Here is a 27,903-nt window from a genome sequence, read left to right on the forward strand (position 1 = left end):
AAGAAGCGTATGTATTTGTGGCATCCAAGCTTATGTTAAAATAGCAACATAAATTTCTTTAAAACCTACTGAAGTCCTACAGAAGTCACTGGAACAGCTCTAGCAAATTTTGTGGTGTTTGGAAAGGGACAGGAAGAAATTTGCTTAGTAGATCAAAGCACTTATCACTCCATAGGTGATTTGGTTGAAGCTGTGGCTCAGTCCGATTTGACTCTTTCCACATTCACACACAGAGAGACGTAGCATAATGCATCCTGCTGGGGTTTCCCACTGTACATCTTCCAAAACATGAATTACTCCGTCAGGGGTTCCTCCACCTCTTCTTCAGATAACCAGTAAATTCCCCAAGGACTGCTTCTTGCACTCTGTCACTGTGGAATACCCACAAGGGGACGAACTGCAGGACACATGCCTTCAGAACAAGGAAGCAAAAACAGTGTAAAGACAAAGGGTTACAGGACCCTCTTGAAAGGAATTGACTGAGTGCTCAGAAAGGTCGTAGGGAACAGTAAATGCAAAACCTTTTACTTTGTACTTTCTGAGGGTGTCCTCTTAGGGGGAAATGTTCATTCCTCTCACTTCTCAACAAATTTCTTCTTGTCCCTATTCTATCATTAAATATGCATCATTAACAGCTGCTATGCATAAATATTTATTCTATTTTGTTAGCTTGGTATCCTAAGGAAATTAGGATTGTTTATGTGATAGCACAGTCTGGTTTTATTTCCCTTCCCCACTAACAACTTCTGAATCTGCTGACCAATTTATGTAACGGAGTAGGCGTCTCAGAAATACTCCTAATAGGGTCTAGAAACAGGAAGCTGGAGAAAAGATAAAGACTAACCAGATATCAAACTGAGTTCAGTTCGAGACACAAAAGTGGAGAAAGCCACACTGTGCTTTATTAGTGTCTCCATCCTTTCATCATTTACTGGTCCTGTGTTAGCCTTAATAACCTATTCACTATTTCTCACTTGATGTCCTATATTAAGGTTCCCGAAACCAGTCAAAAGAATCTGCCGAGCCCAGAGACACTTGGCTCAGCCGTTGTGACCCATTTACACATTATCAAATCCAATTACCAGCATTTCGTGGGCTAAACATCCAAAAATCTCATCTCCAAAGGTGACATAATCCAGTGATTCACTAACAAAATCTTCTGCCGTCTTCATAATCATGTTGGGTTTCTGGAACTTTGTCATGGGAGTAGAAACACCATAAGGAGTAAGGACCTGAAATAAGAAATCACAACAGTGTAATGTCATCTAACATTTACTTAAGGCTAATCTTATCTCTGCAGAGTCCTTCAACATCTGAAAAATTTTATTTGCAATGGATTAAGGCATGATGTGGAGTAAGTAGTAGTACTATGGTCAAAAAAGGAAAAAAGCCTATAGCTGTGTACAGCGAAGCTTTGACAGGGTCACCCGGCACTCCACCAAGGGCAGCTACAGTCTATGCACTTAGGCATCTCAGACAGCCTTGAAGAGCTTGTTAAACAGAAGGCAAACACGGCAAGACATAGCATCACCTGTATGATAATTCCCTTTGCCTTATATTCTGCTTGTAGTGCTTTGGAGAAAGTAGTTATAAAAGCCTAGAATAAAATAGAATAACGTTAGCATAGGAAACAAAGTGCTTTGACATAGAGTCACAAATACGTGTGAACAGATCCTTAACAAAACGGCCAAACATCCTACAACCCCAGGCACAGTCCACTTCTGTGGAAAAACACAGAAACAAACCTCTCAAGACAAGTTTTCTGCTGGTGCACATGAGCAACAGCAACACTGACTGTTTGCACACACCAGAAAAGATGGGGCCTGGCATTGTACGGCTGCAGAAGGGGCTGAAAGCTTTGTCCCCTTTATGGAAGCGCAGAGGTGTAAATGCCCGAGTCTCATCTCTCCTAGCTGTTGTTTCAACTGGCTCCCATCTCTGGCTGCCACCTGCTCTCCCAGTTCAAGGTTTATGTTGCTGTTTCTCTAGCAACAAGAAAGGCAGTGAAACACAACTCATGTCTTCAGTGTACCCCTTTCGGCGGAGCCTACGAATATGATTTTCAAAGTTCTGCATTTGAGAATTTGGGGGATGTAGCTTCAGCCTTTAGGGTTTATCTCTCTCAGTTTTTCTCCATGCCACGAAGAGTACACATATACTAACTTCGCTGTGTAAAAAATGAATTTAAGACTGAGTTTAGGAGTTAGCTATTTGAGAAATATGCAGAAACTTGACAGCATTGGGTCACTCCCCTGTAATTTGAAATATAAAGGTCCTAGTAAGGACAAAAGTGAGTGTTTCAAAGCCATAATTTGTCAGGTCTTACAATTTAAACACCAATAGTATCATGATTTGACATGAAACATTGATATGCTGATGAGTAAAATAGTTTCCCTCTAGAGCATTAAAAAAAAAAAGTCCATTTAACAAGAACCAAAGGTAAAGAATAGCCAAGAATTTAAAAAAAAAAAAAAATCAAAAGAGTACAACCAATCTACCGTATCACTTTGAAATAATGCCTGATGAAAATTTTTAAGGCATTAAAATAGTCTAGTTTGAATGCATTTCAGGTTTTGAGTCACGAGAAACTTTTGTCAAAAAGAGAAAAAGGAAGTGGGAAACTAGAATTTCTGACCAAGGATAACTAGCTTTTTCTTACTGAACTGGACTTTAGCTGTGTTCAAGCCAATACGGTTAGAATTTTTTAATTTGGAGCAGATCTGAGCTGAGCAAGTTGCTTCGGGAGTTTCAATAAAATTCATTCACTCTTCATTTTTATGAGCTCTGGAATTTAATTCAGAACAAAATTTCAGAGTGAAATCTATGAAGTCAGGCACCTCTCTATCCACTTATGATGAATTTTAGTCTTGGTTCCATAAGCAAAATCTGCAGTTTTGAGTAACCTAGCTAAGCCAGCCTGGTAAGAATCATCACTCCCCAGAAGTACATAACAGATTATGATCACTGTCAAATCAAAGGCAAAAATGTTCCGATGATCAGACATACTTTCAGCTCACCGATCCCTCTTGGCTATCGCTTCATTATTTCAGTGGATCAACACTGATTTATGTCCGGAAAGCCTGGCCCCTATATTGCTGATACAAACGCTTTGGTAAACACTTGCTGGGGATTTCCTTATAAAGCAATGCGAATGACTTACCTTGGAAGCTGAGTACATCGTGTATAATGGACAAGGAAAGGTACCCAGACCAGAAGACAGATTCAGAATAAGACCTTTCTGTCTGAAATTTAATTTAAACAGTTACATTCAGTTTACATTTGACAGTATTATAGTAAAAGCCTTCACAAGTTGAAAACAACTTTTTTTTTTCCCCTCAGAAGGCATAGCTCTCCTATTATGCTGCAGAATACGCTTACAAAAGACCCGATTTTTATGGTTTAGTTAGGTGCAATTAAGTCTAAAGCAGCTAGGAATAGTGTCATAAGTGAAGTTTAAATGCCTGGTGAAATCAGAACCATGGGAACATTGTACACGCTATTGTACATCTAACAGAGCAAAATCTGCCATCAGAGGAAAGATTTTATGTTCCTAAGTAATTGGTAGGTTCCCTTTGCTCATTAGCCAGCACATTCTTTTTCCTGCTTCAAGCATCTGTTGTTTTAGCTTCCCTATTCACAACTTCCAGTACAAATCACTAAAAACAATTCATTCAGCAACCAGGAAAAAAACCCCAACAAATCAAAACAATTAAACAGCAAGAGCTTTATTTTGTTGTTGTTGCCAAAGTAAAAGGCACGCACTGTCCTCTAAAATGCAGCAGTTAACAATGTTTTCAGATGGGGTTCATCTGGAGACCTTAACTTCTTATTTAAGTAACCCCATGTCCAAAATGCGCATTCTATTAGAAGGAGAGAAGGGAACCTTAATTGCGTAGCTGGATGAATCTCTCTCTGATGTGGTACAGGTATTCCTGGAGCTTGAGCACTGTTATTCCTAGTAGTACAGCTAGTACTCTTAGAAGAATATGACAATATATTTAAATGCTCTTTCTTGCCTAATTGTACCTACCAAAAGCCATTTTATTTCTCCAACACCTGCATGTTTTTGCTGGACACAGACCTATATTTTATATTTTCTGTCTTGTTCTACAGTTGGCTGATAATTTGTGGCAGAGTAGGAGTTCCTGTTATCCATCCACACAGCACTAACAGCAATGGAAGAAAACCTTACTGACTGACATATTGTAAAGTGCAGAAGTTAGTCATGCCAAAGCATAGCTACCACTGAATAAACCGGATGTGGCAGCTAATACTTACTGAAAGTTCTAGAAAAAATAGTTTTACCTTGACTCCATTTGTCTCAAAATTATTTTCGTCATCTGTAAGACAAACACGTTAAAAATTATTTCCATTCTCCCACTTCCTCATTGCATTTTTCAGCTGATCTTATTTTATTCACAAGATTTGCACTCGCTCAAACCCCAGCCATATATATACAGTTCAAACGTCTAAAGGTGGCACATTCAAAGTTTTGGAGAACATTTTGAAATGCTAATGGCCTGTAAGTCATCTGGATTGTTAAAAAATTCCAAAGGTTAGTCTTCTGAGTAGTGAAAGTCTTGTGTATATCCAAAGCTTTTTAACAGTATCTGGATGTCATTGTTCTTCGATGCCGAATTATAACTGTAAAGAGAAAGTAAACTTTATAGTGGGTTTGGATTATTGCTTCTAGCTCTACCTGAATCAGAAATAGCAGAAAATCAAGAAAACTTTTTTCCTGCTAGTGAGAATGCTTTGGGATAATTTCTGATACTAATTATTTAATCACCTTTTCTTGTTTTTACAGTAGAATTAATCAAACTTGTGGCTTTTCAAGTGCAATTAAATAATTTTTTAGGTAAGAAATCTCATTCTCTATGTTGTATTTGAAGAGTATTATTATTAGTAAGCCTAAGTCCCTGGGGAAGTTATACTCGTACTACTGATCCTTTGGAAACACACCCATAATGTATAAATCTTCTCAGGATAGTAGAGTGATTCAAACTGTAAAGGGTGGTAGTGAAAGGCAGTGCAAAATAATGATGTGGCTCAATTCAGTCCCTGTCAATCCCCCCTCCCTCCTTCCTTTATTTTCACTAGTGTCATTGAGTACAACCAGACAGTAGGAGCAGGATGGGGTTCAGAAGCTTTGGTTTTCAGAAAGGATGACAACGCAGGTGGGTCACATCAGCTCGGGTGGAGGGGAATTTCCAAGTAAAGTGGAAAACGTGGGGAAAGGTCCTGCTCTTGCAGTGCTGAAAAGCCCACTGACATCTGCGGGAGTCAGGAATACTTGGAGCTCAGGCATCCCACTGCAAGAACTGGTGAGCAGGATCCTAGCAGCAATCGGGGACAGTGGGGGCGGTGGCGGGGAAGAAGCCCCAGGCAGATTTAAGGATTATTTGGATCTAACCCTGATGGAGCATGATTTCTTCGTCATTTTTTGGAGAAAGGTGGATGTTCATGAAAGACTGAAAAGGACGAGGTTGCAGCTGTGGGGAGAAGGAATCTCCAGGCCCTTTTGAAGCAGAAGATGATTCTGAGGTATGTGTAAGGTAATAAATGGTAAAGGGAGAAGCCTTTTTTATCCAGACTAAGAGAGTACAAAGTGTTTGCCTGGGGGCTTGGGGTTTGTTTTTTCTGTGAGACATTTATATGTAGCATTCAGATATGACAGATATTTCTCTTCTTTAGATGTATAGAGTAAAACCTAGGAGGAGAATGTTCAGCAAGGTACTTCACAGAAGAGTTTGTTTTAATTGACTGATATTGTATGATTTGTTATTTGAAGTCATTGAGCAGCAGTACAAATTTGGGATTTAAAGTTTTCTAGCCAAAGAAAGATGAGTATCTGTTGATAATTTTCATGTCTTATTTAGAAAGATATTAGCTAAGTTTGAGATGAACTACAAACATCTTGTTCTGCTTTAGCTAATGTTAGCATGCTGCTTGCAAACTGCAGAGTAATACACACCTTAATCAGAGGTGGAAAGCATGAAATGCTAACTGTTCTTGTTAGAGAAGTAGCCAGCCAAAATTATCACCAAGAGGTAATGATACAGAACTGGGAGTCAACTCCTTAAGTTTCTGTCCTGCATCAACACAAAAATACTTTTTTCACAGAATTGGTCCAAAAATGCACATACAGAACAAAAACTCAAACTGCAGATCTTCTTGTCCTAAAGATTTTGATTCTACATTTTTTCCCAATGGCCCAGTTACAGATTTAACATAGATGCAAGTGTGTCACATACCTTTGTAACAGACATAATGTTGCAGTTGATGAGGTTCTGAAGGAAGCAAAAAAACCCAGTAAATTTATACTTCTGAGAGTTTGTAGGCTGTCTAGGTAACAGAGCTAGCAATACAACTGAAAAGATTTCCAGCCCGCAGTTGCTTTTAGAGCAGCTTTGCTCCCCTCCAATTGTTCCTGACTGTGCCTGCAATGTGGGAGACTCAAAAGCAGGTGAGACCTGATTGATTTTTACTTTAAACATGGTGTTCAAATCTGCTTTGCAGCCCTTTGACTCTGTGCCCTCTGTTTTGCCCAGCCATGTCTTTTACGTGGCGAGACGCGGAAAGCTTCTGTCCAGGCAGTGATGGCACCAGCAAACCAAGCTGGATGCAAACAGACAACAAATGACAGAGTGGCTCTCAGTCATGGAGTTAAGACTGCACAGCAAAAGCACTGCCATGTAGAGATATCCTCCCAAGACCCACAAGCCCAAGTCGTAGCAGCAGTGGAGGTGGCAGAGTAGGGCTGCAGCTCGGCGGGAAGCAGCCTGCTTGGGGATCTCTGGTTTGTGGTGGATGATGATTGATAGACTGAATGAGTCCTCAGACAGGTGCTAGCAACAAATATGCTTAGAAACTCTGAGTCTTTGTTTTATCTTTTTCATGGCTAATACTATAAAGGTTAATAACAATAAGGCAATTAAAAACTTGATCACATCCTTTATCCTGTCAGACTATTCTACATGTGTAAATTAAAGTCTCCCACCTCGCCCCAAAGGAAGCTATTGTTTAAACATTAATTCATTTACCTATTTATTTATTGTTTAATTGTTTGTTTATTTTCCCACTTACTTAGGCAATTGTGTTCCAAAGAAAGTTAGTTTTAAAACCCTAACAAGAGCCCAGCACTTCAGCTGTGACTATGGCCAGAGGGGCTGCTGATGTCAGCCACAACCAGGCCAGCTGTGCTTGCCCCTCTGCTGCTGAGGGCTTGCTGCAATCTAACTGAAATCCACCATTCTTTTTCTCTTGCAAACTCTTCTTAGCATTAAAAACAAATTAAAAAAAAATGCTCCTTCAAGGCCGGTTCTTTTCCCACTCAATTGAACAGTTAAATACGTGCTGATTGTAGCAGGGACAGAATCTGTCCCTTGTTAAGTGGAATTACAGTTCCTCATTGTTATATTGGAAGCAGAAACCCACAGAGTAATCCTACCTCATCTATGTCTGGTCCATTAAGGAAACGGCACGGAAGAGGATTATGAAGCATTCCAACATTGTTAACTAATGAAAGGAAACATAAAGATAAGAACCAAATCTAGACAAAATGCATAGTTCAGCTAGTTAAACAAATGGCTTCTTCTCAAGACTCAGAAGCTTTTGAGCTATAGTTAAAGAGTAAAGCTGTTCAGCATCCTGTTCTCACTGAAGCCATCGGTACTGATCAGTACTGACTTCAGGGAACCAAAAAAGAGTCTGTTGCTACAGTTTGGGGGCCTGTTTGTTTGTTTGTGTTCTGTTGTTGTTTCATTTGTTTCGCTATTAAAAGGATTTTTTTTTTTTTACAAAAGAAAAGAAACAAAAGTTCCACAAAAAACATGTTTTCATTGTTGCTGTGCGGATCATACCAATTAATGTTAGCCACAGGCTCACTTCAGAATGAATATAAGAATTGCACACGGCTGTCAAAGAACCAAGAGCAAAAACATATTTCCTGAGGCCAGAGAAGAAGTCACCCTGCAAGAAGAAGTCAGCTGCAAGATCCTTATAGAGCAGCAGAAGAGGTTTTGCAGCAAAGAAGCCACTGTACAGAGAAACAGGAAGCTTTAAGAGAATCTTAATTCACTTTTAAAACCTCTTCCTGATAACTAATGCATTAGGCAGCTGTACACTGGGTTTGAAGTGTTGGCTAAGCTAACAAGTTCTTGTAACACATCATTTATACATTTATCTGTTTAATACACTGCAGTCATTAAGTACTCTTTAATTAACAGACCTTAGTGACTCACCCAGAACACCAATATCCAAGCCTTTCAGACTATTTTCAATGTTCTCGTATACTGAATTTTTGGTGAAATCAGCCTGTATAACCTTCACCTTTCGACCAGTAGTCTGCTCTGTAATTAAGAGAAAAAGAAAAAAAGAAGAAAAAAAGCAAAGAATAGAACCCACACACACTTTGCATCTACTTGGAGTGAGGGAGACCTGTAATTAAGTAATGAGAGAAACAATCCAATGTCTCATTTAGTAATGTCTGCTGTATGCTAAGCAATTTCTTCAAGTTACTTGCTTTAAGAAAGGTCAAAACGCAAGCAAAACTCTCTCACTATACCAAGTTGTTTTCAAGGAAATGACCTGGCAAATACAGGATAAATTTATGCCCTGAAATCAGTGGAAGTTCCCTCAGAAAATCTAAACACCATTTGGTCCTTCAGTAAGAAAAATACCCCAGAAATAAACAGTATAGGACTTCTTCCCCTGGTTATCATAATATTTATAAATGAACACTGTCAGCCTATATTAGACAACTGAATGTGGGTGCCAGATCCTCTGCATAAGCAGAACTGTTTTTAAGTGTTTTCATGCATATTAACATTTCAACAAGCAGAGCTTGTCCTTTCACGTAGGAGGGGAAAACAGGGGTGGATGTAATACAGTATTTTCTGCATTATTTTTCAGACAATTCCTCTCTTATTTTGACATTTGCACTCCCCTAGACTGAACTTTCCCCAGGATTTTGCAGGACTAAAAGGCATTGAAGGGAGGGTATAGCTTAAATTTTACAAGGTTAATTTACACAGAAAGGAAAAGGAAATATGTATGATTTTTCCAGTGTCACTGCTATGCAGGAGTGGAGTCCAGCTGTACATTACCATTTTTCTCAGCAGTTGATTTATTGCTGCTCATATTTTCAATGAAGTTTCATGAGGAAAAGAGGTAGAAGCTCTTATTTACTCATTTTAAAGGCAAGGTTCTCCTTTAAAGGGGCCCAGTAAGGTTTCTTCTAACTAGATGTTCACATTGTAAATTCTTGCTACTAAACCCGCTTTCAAGTTTTATGGGCAACCTGAAATCCAGATGAAGTTTGCTGAAAATGTGACAAGTGAAGCTTGGAAATGTCAGTAGATGATCGGATTGCAGGCTCGCTGCAAGTGGCAGGAATTCAGGTGCACATGGATGGCAGAAAGTCTGCTTTTCGGCCCTGTTTGGGAAACCTCCTCTGCGTGCTTGGAGCCTGAGCTTTGCTTTTTAAGCTCTGCTTTGACCAGGAATCAGACTCGCTACATTCAACCCAGAAATCTTGCCTTATCCCATGTCTACATTTGCAATTTAGGAAGAGGCCTTGCACCAGTTCCTGTGGGACAGCAAAGCTAGCAGAAAGCTTGCTTTGGGTCCAGTAGGCCTGTCTGCAGCAGAACAGGGCCCACATGTGAGGTTGGGAGGATGTTGTTGTTCCCTCTCAGTTGTTCCCTCTCAGTTATTCCCTCCTTGCCTCCCCACTGCACTGAAAGGAGCCTCGACCACTTTACGCTGCCCAAGTAACACAAGTGGTCTGAGGAACCGCAGACACGCTGACTCCAGACCTGAAATGCAGGCTGCATCTTGTGTGTAATTTTAGAGGACATCTGTCTCTGTGACAGAAGAAAGGAGGAAGGAGTGCCCTTTTTCTTGCCCTTTTTCCAGGCTGCAGTGGCATGTGTGAAAGGGACGAAACACCCTTTCAACCTTCAACCTATAAAAGCAAGTCTAGTGGCAAATGACCCCCTGGTGCTCCCTGGCTGGGGGAATGGTACAGCTATAAAGGAAAGGACATTGCAAGTGTAAATGCAGCAAAAGGAAAGAACAGAGCAACAGCTGGAGCAGACACCTACAGTGACCTTCTGATTGAAGAGCTCTATAAACAAAACGAGATGGTCTTAAAAAGCGTACTGATCTTGTGGCCATCTTTCTTGCGGGCAATGAGAAGGGCAGCCAAAACTAGAGCAACATAAAAATGAGGATCAAACAAACCAGTTGGACTTTCTCTGCATCCCCTTGTCTGTACAGAACTGTACTGTTGCAACCGGCACCGCCAGCCAACAAACTAGTACACCAGATGGCTTTCCTCTGTCTCATTTAAGAATAAAACAATATATTAAAAAACAATAAAACTATCATGCTGATAAATGAATTATCCAGGGATATCTCTTCAGAAAATGATAACAATTCAGCAAAAGAGAGAGCCAAAAAATAATTTCCAGTGTTTTTTATGTTGCTCCCTCTGTGTGACAAAGATTTATGACAGTCTTTGAAGACACAAGCCACTCCAACTCTAAAAAAGTCTTAAGTATGCCAGAAGCAAAAAGCCTAGGTTTACAAATATCAGGACAGGTTATTGTCTTTTTCTGTCTTTTTTTTTTTTTTGCTTTTTCTTTTTTTTTAATGAAGAGAAAAATAATTTAGGGAAAATATAAAAACTTGAGCTGGGTTCTTTAATCTGACGTATTATAGGAAATGCATCATTAAGCAGGATACATCTAACTCCTTCTGACCTCAGATCCCTTGGGAAGCCCACTTGTCAGACAGGATCATGTGTTGCCTTTTGAATTTTACTGGGAGGACAACAGATCACGATGAAGCATGAAGTTGGCTAGGACATGCAATCTGCCAAACACTGTCCTTTTCTGTTTAGAGAGTTGTGAAGATCTTCTGAAAACCTGAGGTAGCAAAATGAATGCCTGAGTGACACGAGAACTGATCTTTCTACAAAGAGGAAACCCTTAGGAAGTACTACAGCAAAATTTGAAGGGAACAGCACTCAGGCTAAGATGACATTTATATTCAATGGAAATTTACAAAGAGGAGAGCCAAATAAAAAGTTAATTTAGCAACCGAAATAGGTTTAAAAAACATTTTAGGCTAAGGAGAAATATAAAAATTTCTGCTAGATTATAAGGCAACATTTCTGGCTACATTTCAAAAGTCCTTTGGAGAAATATATCTTCTCCTCAGAAACAGAAGATAGCCCAGATTCAAAAAATCACATGAAAACAGAGAAGAAACAAAAGGAATAGGTGCAAAATCAGAACTGCAGGAGATGATATAAAACACCAGAGAACACAAACCCAGTGAACAAAAATCCCATGGGAATTGCTACCCAGTACCTCAGCCAAGCCCCTGAAGAGCTCTGTTACGTAGTACTGCCTATTTAGGGGAAAAAAAAGGCCCCAGCAATAATGCTTTACCTCAAGTGATCAGCAAGACACAACAGGCATTTTTAACAGCCTTCAAGGATGAAGGAAGGACGGGTGTGCCAAGCGAGCTGGTCTGTGCAAGTCAGTGGTACAAGCTTGTTACTTGTCTAGGTCTCAGAGCTAGCTCTGGAAGGACAAGGGGTAGTAGACAGGACTGGAAACTAAGCCTGCAGCAGGGAGGACAGCTAAATGAGAAAGCACCTTTACAGCTTCCAGCGGGAGCAAGACACATCTGGTTCCTGACAATTATGTGGGGTGATTTTTATGGTCACTGCTTTATTCTTTACTAACAGGCAGGATTTCATCAAACCCAAATTCACAAACAGCATGCTCAGCTGTTCTAAACTAGTGTAGCTGCATTTTCTACTGTTTTCTGAGGATCACACACCTTATATTTTCTTAAATACAGATTTGTTTCTTTCTATTAAAAAAAAGCAACTAAAAAACCCACACCCAAACCAGAACAACTAAACCCCCCAAAGGCCACGCTTGTGAATAATTGGGATGTCTTACTTTCATTTACACTATTCAATATCAAAACCAAATGTGACCATCTGATTAGGCAGATAATATTGTCAGGTTGAAAAGGGAGGCAAGTTTCTTTGCTAATTAAGTTGTCCAAATGTTTGGAAAAAGATATATGTTGTATCTGTTAAGAAAAAGGAAACGCGAGTAATGCGTCCAGTCCTACAACAAATTTACACAGCCTACAATAAGCTTTTTCTGTCTCTGTGTCTCTGTGCCTTAATCCTCTTGCATATTAGTTCAGGGTAACCACAGGGATAACTGCTTGGAGCAAGCCACTTCTTGTTTAAGCAGCAAAGAAAGAAAAAGTCGATGAGAATTAGAAAAATTAGAAATCAGGGTAAAACCATTCTGGCTAAGTTTCTGCTTAATTTTTAGTTTCTGTTGTTTATTTACTCACATAATATCACAGTAAGTTTAACTTCCCTTCCTTCCCAGTGATTGCTTAGCTCAATTACAGTAAAGCCTGAGTGCAAACTGGAGTCAGCGGAACATTTCCAAAGCTTTAAGGTTAAGCCCACACACAGAGCTCGCTGCTGATTTTAGTGGCCTCTAGATCACATACCCTGTGCTTTTCCTTGCTGCATTTTCCTCTCCTCCCTTTTGTTTGTGCCATCTCCTTGTTGTTATGTACTCATTTCCAACCTGACACAGTAACATAGGAGTCATTTTGGGCTTCAGCCAAAACCCACTGCAAGCAGTGGGAAGATGTCACCGGCATTTCCCAACAATTTCTGCAAGCTTTGGGAAACCTCTTTCATACCCACAACTGAACATGGTGCGGAAACCTGGTGGGTGTTGACTGAGCTCCTGGGCTCAGGCCATCCACCTGCCCACACCCTGGGTTGCAGGGACAGCGATGCTGCAGTCAGGGAAGCTTCCTCGCGTGCGCAAAGTCACGCGCCGCACTTGCCGCGGCCACAGGAGCCATTTGCAGGCTCTCTCAGCTGGGCCTTTCAGGACAGGGCAAGTCCTCCTTTACATGTTGCTGCACAACTCGGCACAGTACAGCCTCAGTCAGGAAGGGAGACTGTGGGTGGCCTGATAATAAATCATAGTGCAAAGGAATTTACAGTATGTTATCTTTCTGGGCTCCACCACTTTTTTATTTTACTTAGATATGTTAGTCTTGGGAATATTACTACTTTCATTCTCTCCTTCCGACTATAATTTACAATGTAAAGAAACTATAGAAGTTCCTTAGCCTCCCCCAGCTTTCTATTTTAATTCTTTAACATTTAGCTGCAAAGAAATGCAACAATGACACCAGAGGTGGCCTAATTCCCACAGAAGTTAGTTTTTTATGGCTGTTTATGTAAGAGGCCGTAGTCACATTAGTCTCAGGGCTGCTTGTAGAGACTATTCAGGGAATTGGTACTTTCCCCCTCCAATACCCTTTGCTTCCCAAGGGAAAGCAAGTATATCCTTGGGCAGGGAAGCAGGGGGGAAGGGAGGAGAGGAATTGGACAGAACATTTCAGAGTCCAATCCTTTATTTCAGTGGGTGCAGGTTCAGAAATTATAGGCTTTCTCAACCACTCCAAGTCTGCCACATAGCCCTGAGGGATGCACTGCTCTCTCTGCAGATCTGGATCCTAGGCCTGACACTGTTGGTGCCAGCTGCCAAGCCTGCTTCGCAGGAAGTGTTTCTGACAGAGGTGTGCTCTTTGAGAGGCACATGCTCAACACGGGAACCGGAGAGTCAAGGAATCTGCTGGATAGAAGCCATGAACAGAAGGAGAGACAGAGGGAAGAATAACACTGACTACAGCAAGCTTTAAAGTTAACAGAGGACATAAACTTGTTTGGCTCCTGAAGACATCCCAACTGTCAATGTATTTAAATAAGCCATTCCCTGCAGTAAATTGATGATTTCCTTTGAAGAAAAGAAATGGATCATTAATTCTAGAAACACTGTATTTAACTGATTTATCAAAAGCCAAATATAAATTGAAAACCTTAAAAAATGCACACTGGTTTTGTTTTTAATCTTCTTCTGTGTCACAAGAACTAGCCTAAAGGCAGCTTTTATATCCCAAGTATAGCACTTTCACAGTCTCCTCCAACAACTCCAGTATTACATCTCCTTTGCCTGCCTTTACAGCCTTTAAGGGCAGCTGAAGCCAGTAAAGAGCCTACATCCACATTTTTAGCCAACTTCTTGCACTGTTTGATTTATAGCAGGTATTTTTAAAGTGATCCATGACCAGGAGGATTTAAGCAGCACAGAAATACCAGAAATTATTTTAGTATTAGAATGATACCTGGGGCTATATCTGTAGCAATATCTTGGGCCCTACTGTACTAGATACTGTGCCAAGGAAATAGTCCTCCAGGATCCCTGTAGAACCAACCTGCTAAACTGGAAGATAAATTCAAGACAAACACTTACCAACTTCAAAGGCTACTTTCTGCAGTTTTTCAAGAGTTCTGCTTATCATAACTATATTCAACCCACGTTTTGCCAGCTACAAAAGAGGAAAACAAGTTGTTAGAAAACAGTAAGGTGACAAGAATATTTACATCTTTTTCCAGTTTTGTGATAAAAATAGTTATGGATTTAATTTTTTTTAATTGCTTTAATTCACCTGTCACCTGCCTAATGGGAAAACAACAGATATTAAAACCAGGCAAAACAATATTCTGGCTTCTAAACATCTCCTTCGCTGTATAATCTTAGGCCCTTACAAGAAAAGTATTCTGGACAAGACTCAAATCGCAATAATACGAACAACGAAAAAAAAATAATCTGAGCCAATTTCAAATGAATGAAAGCCTGCAGAAAATGAAAGCAATGTGACGTTTCCCAGAAACACATTTTTATTTTGACTTGGATTTGGGAGGGCAAATATGTTGACGACTTCCTAGTCATTTTACAGCATCGCCTTCCACTCTCACGATTTTTTTTTTATCCTGAGGAAGTAGATTAAGCATATTGAATTGAAGGCTCAAGGGTTTGAAGGGATTTGGACTCTAGTCTTTTTTTCTTTATTAGTAGAAATAAAATCTGATGCGGGTCAGATGGAAAAATTGTAACTGTTTTTTTCATTAGATGAGAACTGAAAAAAAAAAAAAAAGAAGAAGAAGAAGAAAGAAACCAAGGAAAAAATTCAAAATGCAGTCATACAAATGCACTTCCACAAAGATGTCGGCAATAGTTGAAGTTTATAGCTGCGAACACGGTTTATCCCAGCAAGTCCGTTTATAGTCGGTTTGGTATTACCACATGCAGACCAAATGCAGAACAAATAGAGAACAGTTTTCTCCTCTATTCCCAAGGTCTTCCACTCCCATCAGTTAAGGAGCTTTAGGCAAAGCTTGAGAAAGAAGCATGGCCCCAGCCTGTGAAACTGAGGCATTTAACAAGCAGAAGCTGAGCGGGGTTGTGCGCATAAAGAGAAAGATAAAGCTGAAACTAGAAAAATGCCCATGAGAGCAAGGAGAAAGAGAGCTAAATTAATCAGCACAAAAGATAAAGCCAATGTCATCCAAAAGTAGCAGGTTTGCTTAGGAGAAGAAACTAACTAGCGAAGCCCACACACTGAAGACCCTTTCATTTCCAAAGCTGGCTCCCTACAATGCTTTCTCCTTAAACCGATTTGAGGGAAACAGTTTGTCCTGTTGGGCTCTTCGGAAACAATGCCGAGAATGTTAGGGAATAAGGACCTTTGTTGAAGAATTCGCTACATGGAGACCAGGAAGGGCAGACTGTCTATTAAACATATCAGTGGCAAACACTTGCACTTTCAGCACAAAGACCACGCTCACAGTTCTGCTTTCGGGGACACTCTCACATAATTGACGGGTGCTCCAAAGAGACCTGCACAGACTTAGACACTCTGGAGTTTCGAAAGCTCTGTTTTAGAGTTCTCAGGAAGAGAGCTCTAATTGCCTCCATACTGGCAGATTTCCCTTTGCCCACAATGAGCTCGACACAAGCCATTTCCAGTGGGAGATACCGTTTCCGTGGTGTCACTTGCTCCTTTCTGCCATTTCGGGGAGTTCATATGGGGTTTATTTTAAGTTTTGTGCCTTCAGCCCCAAGCCTGAACATCAGCCTTGTCACACACAGAGCAAACCCAAAGTTCTGCTTCACTGGGCTTCTCATTATCATCTCAGCTATGTCTCTCTGTGTCTTTTGGTAGAAAAATCCCACCTAAAAAAAAAAATTATTCCCATTGTTGCAATTGCATTGCATTTCAGCCAAAAGCACATGCATGTGATGATCTTATAAAATTTACAGCTGTCAGATGAGAGGACTCTCCCTTGCTGCTGTATACCAGAATAACCAGAAGAAAAAGAGTGTAGCAGCTATTTCTCAAGGCAGGGGAGGCTACACACCTGACTACTCCTTTTGCCTCCTCACCCACACAGAAAACCTACATCCCTTTCAGAAAAAGGTTCTGTAGGACACTGTTCAAATGCACCCTTAAGCAACTGTGCTTAGGAAATAATTTCCCAGCCTTCCACAGCAAAGGATAAATCAGTTTTAACACAACGGCGTTTCAGATAAAGGCAACTTTTAGCTAAAGCACAGACATCTTTGGCGCGAAGCGTTTTCCTGAAGTACAAAGGCTTTGACGCTCGTGGATGGTATTTCCCCTCGCAGTTCAAAGTCAGGGCTGTCTGCCCGCAGTTTAGTATGAAGCTGCTTGTCTTAGGAAATCCTGACTCCCAGTGGCACAGGACTGAAACGTTCCCCAACCTCTCGGACTGCTAAAATATTAAGGTCGTTAGTACCGACCCCGGCCACCAAGAAGTGTGACAACTTCACGTTTAAAAAACGGGGCTTCTAATGAAGCACGATCAAGCAGGACCTGCACCGCAGAATCTCACAAATGCAGTGTTTAAAAGTTTAAACCAACATTAAATTAGTAGGAAGTCACTCTGCATGTTCCAGCAAGTATTTACAGCTGAGGTGAATTTTTGAACAGTAAAGCTCCATGACGAACCAGACACTGCTGTTAGGCTCAAACTGTGCGTGTCAGTTGCTCTGACAAATTGTTTATAATCAACACAGGTCATTACATATAATAATTTAAAATGCCTAATGATACTTTATGGACTCTGTTGATGCCTACTGTAAATTTCTACCTGTTACAGAAGAGATTCTTCTCCAATATTGTGTTGCTATGAGCTCAATGCCTCAGTCTTTCTTTGTTTCCTAGCCTGGGGTTCAGGTCTGTAAGGTGTCTTGTGATTCAGACCTTTCAGCCCTTTTTGATCCAGCAGACCAGGACTGAGACCACAGGGCAGAGGGGTTTCTGCAGACCTTCTGCTGGCTCTGCCCCTGTGCAACGCAAGTAGGACAGCAGTATTTCCAGGAATAAATCCAAGACCAAGTGAAGAAATTAGACTACATATGCAACCGAGGCAGATCATATTTAGCTTGTATTATATTGCTGGTAATACTATGCACAGTTTCAGGAAATGAAACAAAGGTTTAAGATTTGAGAAACTGTTATATTAATAAATGAATACAGTGCCTGTCTCAAAATGGTCTGCTAAAACATTGATTCAGACACAAGCACTGGCCTGACCTCTGAGATAGTTATGAACACTTAACAATAACAAAAAAGGTGACCATGTGAGCCACCAACACCCTGGTAGTACCCTGACAGCAGAAGATAAATGTGCAGTGGCTAAAGTATAAGGATCAGAGCAAGGCAATTTGGGTGCTAAGCCAGCAACAGATGCTGAAGTCCATCTGTAGTTACCATATCACAAAAACAGAGTAAGTGCACCAGTACCTGGAAGGCATTAACAGACAGGTAGAGATGTGACAGCCTAGCAGCACACTGACGGTGGACTTAATTTTGTTCCTGGTGGGTCCAAAACCCAAAACTCAAGAACCAATGGATCACATTTAACTGAAACATGGCTTTTGAACTAAGTACAGAAAAATAGAGCCAAAACCCCAGAGCTCGGGCATCACAGCAGTCAGTTATGAGGTCAGGGTCTTTGCAGGCCAGTTGTTCAAAATCACTGATGTGCTAAAAATACAGACTTCATGGAAACCTGGATGCTGGACTTCCATGCAGAAGAGGGTAAGCTCAAGTTGTGTGTCTATTTGCCTCTCAAGACAAGCTCAGAAAATGGAAAGGACAATGATTTGCTCTGACAAATCTGTGTACTGGCATCAACAAAGTAATATTCTGAGACCTCACAGCTGCCTGGCTCTTCACACAGCTCCAGTCAACTCTTGAGCTTAAGACACTTTATATAGAGACCTGTATTTAGCTGTAAACCTTGGAAATTAGGGTACTGAACCAGTAAATGTCATAATCTTTCCTTGAACCTCAGTCTGCTGGGTTTTACCCAAGGAACCACCTACTGGGATTTCCACATAAAACACCGAACAGTGAAAGCCTCAGCACTTTCACCTTCCAAAAACACAAGCACTGTTCTCCCTAGTATCCTATACCACATATTACTAAGAAGTGTGAAGCACTTTCTTAGTTTGTGATTCTTTATGAGCCCATATCTGTGCTCAGGATGTCAGAAAGGGATTCATCACCTGGTGTCAAAGCTTGAACTCTAGAAGAATAGACACTGTGGACATCAAACAGGACTTGCTTTCACATCAGCCCCTGACCCCAGAGGGCCCTATACCAGACGAACATCAAAGAATTTTGTACCCTGACCAGCAAGACAGTAGTGCTGAGCCAAAAACTCCAAAGGTACACAGACATTAAAACAGCAGGGTCAGATTTATTCATCCACAAGCCACACACAACTGTGTGCTTTGACCTCAGCCAGCAAGATGATGTGCCAAGCTATGAGCTCATGTGGTGTGGGCTTGGGATCTGCCCCACAGAGCAGTAGCTGAGCACAGTTTCCATCAAAGGGACCACCTGGGGAGGAAGGTAAGTCTCAGCATGGGTAAAGATGGCTCTCAGTCATCCCACAAAAGCCAAAAATAATGAACAAATGTTCCACAGAATCTAGCCAGTTCCAAAAAAACCAAAACACAGTAGTTGTGGCTTTTTTTCTTTTCTCATGGTGTAATGCAGCCATTTGCATGGCCTGATAAATGGGATTTACTCTTGCATAGCCCACGTAGCACAAAGGAAGCACAACAATGACATAGGCTCTGACCTAGAGACTCACAGGTGCCTGCAGCCTTCACATGGGTAAAATATCACCAAGTGCTCACATACATAGTTCGGCAGGATGCGTGTGCACATGGCTACACCCAGAGGCACAGTGTGGAAGACGCATTTAAGAATTCTGGTGTTTCTTCTCCTTGTCTTTATCCCATCCCATTCATCCCTGACCTCAGCATTCATCAGATACTCTCCATTTGCTCCATAAAACAGCAACTCAATGAATGGACGAAAGGCAACACCTTCCCTTCTTTGTCACAGGAGAGATTGTGTCTTTTATCAATATATATTAAACTTTAATAGCCAGCATTTGTCTTTGAGCTTTCTACATTCACTGCACTTCCCAAAGTAGTTATTGTTTTGCCATTCCCAAGATGTTTAAAACCCACATACTCTTAAAATTGCTGGCTTAAAAATCATAGAGTCATAGAATGTGTTATGTTGAAAGGGACCTTTAAAGGTCATCTAGTCCAACCCCCCTGCAGTAAGAAGGGACATCCCACTAGATCAGGTTGCTCAGAGCCCCTTTAAGCCTGACCTTGAATGTCTCCAGGGATGGGGCCTCCACAACCTCTCTGAGCAACCTGTTCCAGTGATCTACCACCTTCATATTGAAGAATATGTTCCTAATACCCAACGTAAATCTCCCCTTTTGTAGTTTAAAACCACTATCCCTCATCCTAGTGCTACATGCCCTCATGAACAGTTCTTCCCAGCTTTCTCATAGGTACCTTTCAGGGTACTCCAGCACTGGACACAGTACTTCAGGTGAGGTCCCACCAAAGCAGAGCAGAGGGGCAGAATCACCTCTCTGGACCTGCTGGCCACACTTCTCTTGATGCAGTTGGCCTTCTGGGCTGCAGATGCACATTGGTGGCTCATATCCAGCTTCTCATCCACATTCATCACTGCTTTCAAGCACATCATCCCCTAACCTGTATGGATAATGGGGGTTTTCCTGACCCAGGTGCAGGTCCCTGTACTTGGCTTTGTTGAACCTCATGAGGTTCACCTGGGCCCACTTCTCCAGCCTGTCAAAGTCCCTCTGACTGGCACACTAACCTCACTGCTCAGCTTGGTGTCATCAGCAAAAATCCTGCAAATGAATTCAAAGGCAAACTCTTTTTCTTCTCCTGTGAGCTGTGTTTTATGAGTGGAAGGCACCATGGCTAAACTCTTGTACACTACAGGCTGCCAGTTTTCATCTGGTCACCGCAGCTCTGAGGGAGACAACTCTCATGTTTTGTTGCTGCTTAGCTTATAGGCAGGACGCCAGTTTTGAATGGAAACATCAAAGAGAAAATCTACCATTCAGTCACTATCACTAACAGGAAGGCTGATGTAAGGCGGTAACAAGGCCACCCCCGCTTCTGTGCTGATTAGAGGCACTGCTGCAGTCACTCCACACAGCAGCAGCTGCAGGTTCAGCACAGAGCCTCCCCCCCTTCTCCTCCTCCTGGAGCTGCCAACTGTTAATTCAAACATTAGGCTTCCTTAAAATTTCCATAGCTTGTACTTTGTATTCATTCATGCAGATTTCTCCTGTATTTGTTTTTAAAGATAGTTCTCAAACAACATGTCTGCAAGCGTACAGGCTAGAAAATAACATGATGTGAGTTAATGTTGGACCACACCAAGAGTCAAAAAGCAGATTATCTGTGAAACTGGGTAAAAAAGACAATGTAGGCAGCTTCCTAACCCGGACAGACAATATGAAGTCTTTTGTTTTAGTCAGTGTTTCCATTTTATTTCCTCGGTTTGCTGAGACCACTGAAGCGTGAATGGCTTTCCTCTGACACGCAGCACCACTTCTCTCTCAGAACTTGATTAATGTTACTCTGCACACACAGAGGAGAAGGATTTAGCACCCTGTTTGTCCCAGTGGCTTTGAACCCCAGAATAAATTTACTAATTCGCAGAGACTGAGGAAGGGGTAGCAACTGCCATTTTGTTAAAATAAAGGTAAAGGAATGTAATATATCTTACCTCAAAGGAATACGCTCTTCCAAGGCCATCTCCTGCTCCTGTGACCACTGGAGAAAGTAAAAAGAACAATCAGGATCACATTTGTAGCTCTGCTTTAGCTTGCTCTTTCTTGAATTATTTAGTGTCTTCATCATCCATGTTTCCTGAACATTGCAGCCCAAATGCTTCTACTGAAGCACAGAATTGATCTTCTTAAAAATTCATTTCCTTCTGACTATTTAATCTTTCTGCTGCTTTGTTTAGCATATTTTGCCTTCAAAGCAAATCCCTCCCCACTGTAACCCATCTGAAGCAGTAGGTTAATTATTAGTCTCATTTTGGATGCAGAGATGGTCAGCAACAAGTCCATTGGCTGGGAGGCAGCATATATTCTTCCATATATGCATTTTTTAAAGTTCTGCTTTACAAGTCTTTCACTTACATGCTGGTGGCAGAACGGTAGTTGGTAAGGACTAACTGGTGACTGAAGCTGATATTACACTTTCTCACACAAGAAATCAGTCTGCAAGGAAACATCACAGCAAATTTAGCCTCTTAAAAATGTTTTTCCTTCAGAGCTGTCCTATTTGCTTTGTCTTTATGTTCAATGTTGCTGGGAAAGTAAATGATCTCCAGCATTTATAAACCACCCTGAACTTTAAATGTTATGCAAAGAAATACTAAAGACAAACTGTAGAATGTAAATCCTTATCACCTTAGAAATTAAGAACAAGTAAGTAAAGTAGGAAAGCATTAAAGCAATTCCAAAGTAAATCTGGTAAGTTTTCAGATCAAAACTGAAAATTAGCCAATATCTAAAAAATGTGGATTAAGGACTTCTAAATCACAAGAGATACTGTAGAAGCAAGGTTATTTTGATTGGTTAGGTTTGTTGCCAACAGAAGAGCAATTACTCCCTTGCTTCCAGAGAAGAGACCCCTCAGTGAGGCAGCAGTGGATCTTCAGCTGTCTAGCAGACCTGTAGATGAAAAGCAAGGGTCTGCTGGAAAACAAGCGTCCACCTCCCAGCTTTAACTTCTCATGGTTCCCAGATTCTCATGTGTCATGTGATACCACAGGTCACCTGAGCCTTACAAATTTTACCAGTTCCAGAAGACTTTATGTTTATGGAAGGACAGAGCATGAAAGGTCCACTGAAGGGAACAAGTCTCTCAGCCTTCAATGGAAACAAGAATTTTTACACAGAAAGATCCATGTGTTGCTCCTCACCTTGCTCACAGAAGAGAGAGGTCCTTGCCTCTCTTACTTAAATCAGAATGAGACCTACATGTTGCTTCAGAAGCAGCTGGTATTCAGGCAGGTCTTCTGCAAAGAGGAGGATTTTATTTCTTATTAATCCACTGTGAGCTGGATCTATTAAATATGTACTCAATCCAGACACATCAAGTCTCTTAATGCAGGAAAAGGACACAAGAGTAATGTCTGTGTGACTCCTTAACAAGATCCCACCATCTGTGGCCCAGAAACTTAGACTCTATTGTACCTGTTCATTCTTCCTTGGTACTGATAGATAATCTAGAGAGTTTAAGAAGAGTATCAATGATCAGCAGGAACAAGAAGGTGTTTAAACATCTCTGTTATTTTATGAGAATGTTTAATATCTTTAAAATGTACTGCCTAGTTGCAGCCTTTGAAGTTTTTAGGCTAGAGTGGATTTGGCTCGTTAATGATACCGTTAAGGACAGGTCACCCATTCAGAAAAAACAAACTGAGGCAAAGTCACCAGGAACAAAGAAAAGTTGCTTTGAAGAGTGGAGACCATATGCTAGACATAAACTAGTTCCTTCATATATCAGGAAACTGAGGATATATGCAATGCTATTAAAACTAAAGCATTTGCAGCAGAGAATAAAGCATCAGAAGTAGGAATGGGGAGAGAATTCACATCTACACACCAGGTGTGTGAGCTGTTACCAGCTCGACTATTTTTTCTATTCTCCCCAAGTAAGCATAACCTTGAGAGTCATGAAACCAAAGCTACTAGGAGAAAACAAAAAGACCTTAAGCAAACCGCACCTAGTAGAAACTGTGTTTTGTTCTGAAGTGACAGGGCAAGGAAATGCAAAGCAAACCTCCCCTGATTAGCAATGTAACAATCCATCACTCAGTTACAGAAAGAAAAAGGTGCTGAAGTTTCCTTTACCTGCCCATTCTCCCAGCGATGGAAAGAAATTCTCAGGCAAAGCCCTCCAGAAACGCAGGAAAACGTATTTCATAAATCTGAAGAATTTTACCAGAGTACAGAAAAAGATCAGACCCCCCATAAGAGTGAGTAGCTGGTGCTGGATTTCTTCCATGGCGAGCGGAGGCAGTAAGCTGGTATCAGTCAGTCGCTCTCTCGCTGGGAAATACTTCTCCACAGCACCCTGCTTAATCTCTGGCCACTTGCACAGAAGTGAGAAGCCGAATCAAATCATGTGATTTTCTTTTTCCAGTGAATGTCCAGGGTGTAGATTAGAGCTACCCCTCCACATTATACCCAGATTTGTAAACTACTGAGATTATTCCACAGAAACGGTGATTTCTGGTGTTTCGGAGACAATGCTTCACTCCTTTTCTGGAAACTACCCAAGAACAAAAAGAAAAGGAAGAAAGAAAATATTGTTATTGCTTAGCACTCACAGAAGATAAAGATGGGTCTAAAACAAAACCCTGGATAAGAAGGCTGCAAACCTTGGAGCCAACACTCATCAGCACTACTTAATGCAGCGCTGAAGAATTAAACTCTAGGTTCAGACACCTCCAGGGCAAGTTCACAGCAAACTTGCGTGTAGGCCAGAAAACAGATCTATCTACAAATTTGAAAACAAGATAATGAGAGGTTATTAAAGGCATCAAATTATTTTTTTTATACTGAGAAAAAAATATAACTTTTCAAGAGCTTTTTGAAAAGAGGTTAATATAATAATGCCTGGTTTACAAATGGTGTAATTATGGCATGAACAAGTGCAGTAATCTGACAACACAGGAATAGGACTCCCAGCTTTTCTGAAGAAAGTGTGTTTGAACTAGTATTAAAGCTGAGGACATACATCAAAACCTTAAGGGGGAAAAAAAGATTACAGGAGCAGTATGCCACCGAAAGATAAAGATTAAATCAATGAAATTCAACTTCAAGTGATTAAAAAAAAAAAAAAAAGAAGAAGAAAAAGAAAAAGAAACAAGTTAATGTATGTGATTTCCCAGGGAAGGCACAGGAACAAGCTTTACTCTTCTTAGTGGCAATCTGAAATGTTACCCATTCTTTAAACAAGCAGATCACTGATGCTTAAACATGCACTTAGGATAAAGTAAAATGAAATGTCCCTGTATATTTTAATGATATTCTTCCACATTTAACACAAACAATCTTTAAAGTTTAACCAGAACCTGACATGCAGAAATCTCCAGCTGAAGAGCAGCAATACAGGTTCAGCGTCACATTGCTAACACCTTCAGCCAGAAAACCACAACATGCAGACACATTAGAGGGAAATGATGTCTGAATCAAAAGGAATGTCACATTGACTCCTGCAAAATGATGCAAAAAGCATTATCTCAGCTTAACAACCCACAAATATGCTCTCTTAAAAGTTCGGTATAATTACTGTTCTCTACACTGCAACACCTCTGTTTTCTCCATAACTAAACCCAGTCAGATTAAAAAAAAAAAAAAAAAAAAAAAAAACAGAACAAAACAAACCTGAATATTTCATTTAAAAAAGAAATTTATGTACAATCACAAATTCCCCAAAGAATCACTCACTATTCAAGGAATACTTTAAATCTGAACAAGCTGCACTGTGTTCTTCATAGACAACAGTGATGCTGGATTCCTCCTTTTAATGCATAAGAAACAAAGCCGGTACTACCTGACAATGGAGTCAAGCTGCCAGTCTTGTCTTCTCCACTTCCAGTTCTGCCCATGTTCTCTTGACATTTTCCTTTCCCAAGGCTGCGAACAAGCCTGAGATATGCTTACAGAGCCTCATGGGCCTAGTGTCTGTAAATAACACCAAGATGAGATACTGAGAGGAAAAACAATAAATTCTTATCAGTGTTCTTCCAGTCCAGCCTAAGTTTCTTTTCCTGGTCTATTGCTTCTCTGACTTTCAAGGGAAACTATGCTGTGACTATGTGTCACAGCAAGCACTTTGCACTTTGCACAGATAGAAAGTTTCTTTGGGTGACCACTGTACTTTTTCACTCTTAATATCCTTCCGTTACAGCTGTCCTCCTGCTGAGCAGTCCATAGAAAAACCCCAATATTTCTTTCCAGCTACCATTTTTAAGCTTCTTCGTATGCTCCCTTGTAAATACACCTTTCCACCTGTAGAACTTGAAAAGCTTTGAAAATATTGGACTTCCAAAAATCAAGCTCTGTAGCTAGCAGCATGTAGACACCTCTGTGATGGAATGTGACTTCCAGAACTCAATCCAGTATTTTTTAAAACCAGTCTACGTAACAGTTCTTTTTACGTATTTAGTCTGAAGACTTACGTTTTCTCTAAAAATTTCTACTATTTTTACAAACAAAAGAAAATGAAGCTTCACATAGCAAATAAGTCATTATAGTTTTACAACTGTTTCAATATTTCACTAAGCAAATATGAATTGTGTAGGAAAGGAAGGACTGTCTAAATATGTATCCTAAGCTAAAGCAGTTTTAAATTATGTCCTAGTTCCAGCCAGGACAGAGTTAACTTCCCCAAGCAGCCAGCACAAGTGAGCTGAGTTGGCCCACTTTTCCACACCACATGACATCATGCACCCCTAAAAGGGCCTGATCAGGAACTGTCCCTGTGGCTCCGGAACAGTTCAAGCGTGGTTGGACATCACATTGCATCAGTACAGTGGCCTATGTTACTACCTTGTTGGATCAGTAAAGTGCTCAGTATTATCACCATGTGTGTGTATTCTGTCCCAGGTTTTGTTTTTTATGGTGGTGTCAGCAAACTGTCCTTATCCCAGCCCATGGAGGCTCAAAGGCTTGTTACAACAACCTTTGAGAACTTTGACTGTCCCTGCGATGCTCAAACCAGGATGTGCCTGTTGCTCACTCCCCTGAACGTGTTTCAAGTCCTATGTGTTACAAAAAATTGTTTCAAGAATATTGCCAGAAAATCATCTCTGGGGCTGAATGGTCAGGGGTGGCATGGCGTATGGGAGGGTATGAGCAAATATCTAGGCAAGAAAAACAGATCCATAGGCACTGCAGCTACTCTAACCCCCGCAACAAGCACTGTAGCTGAGCCAGAAGAACCCTTACAACAGGCACTGTAGCTACTCAGACCTCAGAGGCTCCAGCTCCTCCAATCCCCACAGCAAGCACTATGGATACTCAAACCTCAGAGGCCAACCCTGTAGCTGAGCCAGAAAGCCAACTGGTACCAATATCAGTCACCCCTATACAGAAGAAGGAATCAGTCTGCATCATGAAAGACAATGATGAACCAGGACCATCGTGAGAACCTGAGGAAGAGGCAGTACTGGAGGTCATCACCCAATCCCTGTCCTTAAGAGAGCTGAGAGACTTCTCAGCTGCCTTCCAGGGGAGCACATAGTCACCTGGCTACTCCCATGCTGGGAAAATGGGGCCAGCAGGCAGGAATTAGAAGACAGGGAGGCCAAGCAGCTGGGATCCCTGTCCAGAGAAAGAGGCTTCGACAAGGTGATCTGAAGAAAGTCCCAAGCCCTCAGCTTCTGGAGGCAATTTCTATCAAGTGTAAGAGAAGGGTACCCGTTCAGTGAAGCTGTTGTGTGTCGGCCAGGCAAGTGCACAACCATGGAGCAAGGTATCCAGTACCTGAGGGAGTTAGCTGTGCCAGAGATGTCTTACTGTGATCCTGGTGATCTGCAGCTACCCACTGGTCCTGATGAAGTCCAGTGTTCCCAACCCATGTAGTGTAAGTTTGTGTGGAGTGCACCAGTGTCCTATGCCAACTCACCAGCCATAATAGACTGGGGAAAGGCAAAAGCACCAACAGTGGATGAGGTGGCTGACTGACTGTCTATTCAAAGAAAGTCTTTCTTCCTCCCTTGTCTCAGCTGTGGAGAAACTGTCCAGGAAGGTCCAGTGACTTGAAGAAAATTTGCCCTGCTGCTCACCAGTGCAGACCACAATTTCACCTATTCCTCTGTTCCAGAAAGAGCTTATAAAAAGTATACACTATGAGGCATCCTGTGGTTCTAGTTGCACAACCATGAAGACATGAGGAAGTGGGATGGGAAACCCACCTCAGCCCTCCAAGCCTGAATGAATGAGCTGCAAGGTAAAACACTTATAAAAAGAGATTCCTCCAGAAGAATGCTGTGCCAGTTTCCAGTAGACAGCCCTCCAGACTGTGTGACTGTAATTGTACCTCTGATGCTCTTGAGGGGACCTCTAAGACTTTTTTACAAGAAGTAAACAGCAAATACAATAAGCAAGATTAGAGGGGCCCTGCCTTCAGACAGGACTGTGTGGATCTAATGGCCTGGCACATCAGATCCACAGAAGTACCAAGCTTTAGTAGACACCAGTGCCCAGTGTACTCTAATACCATTGAATGGTCAGAACCCATCTATATTTCCAGAGTGACAGGGGGATCCCAGCAGTTGACTCTACTAGAAGCTGAAGTGAGTCTAACTGGGAATGACTGGGAAAAACATCCCGTTGTGACTGTCCCAGAGGGTCCATGCATCCTGGGCATAGACTTCCTCTGGAGAGGGTACTTCAAAGTCCCCAAAGGATACCGGTGGGTTTTTTGAATACCTGCCTTATATACAGAGGAAATTGAACACTTGTCTGTTTTGCCTGGACCATAAGAAGACCCTTCTGTTGTGGGGTTACTAAAGGAC

General features: G+C 41.2%; 1 protein-coding gene across 1 annotated transcript; it reads right to left on the reverse strand.

The window, feature by feature from the left end:
- Positions 1–301: 301 nt before the first annotated feature.
- On the reverse strand, positions 302–23,381 carry HSD17B3 (hydroxysteroid 17-beta dehydrogenase 3; the record flags this gene model as incomplete). The annotated part of the gene is made up of 11 exons (XM_084278933.1): positions 302–412; positions 1,083–1,232; positions 1,532–1,597; positions 3,161–3,242; positions 4,306–4,340; positions 6,255–6,290; positions 7,451–7,518; positions 8,244–8,351; positions 14,385–14,460; positions 21,085–21,131; positions 23,228–23,381. The coding sequence occupies 11 exons, from the start codon at positions 23,379–23,381 to the stop codon at positions 302–304; spliced, it is 933 nt and encodes a 310-aa protein (XP_084135059.1).
- Between the last annotated feature and the right edge of the window lie 4,522 nt (positions 23,382–27,903).

Source organism: Gallinula chloropus (assembly GCF_964237585.1).
Source record: "Gallinula chloropus genome assembly, chromosome: Z".
Taxonomy (NCBI): Eukaryota; Metazoa; Chordata; class Aves; order Gruiformes; family Rallidae; genus Gallinula; species Gallinula chloropus.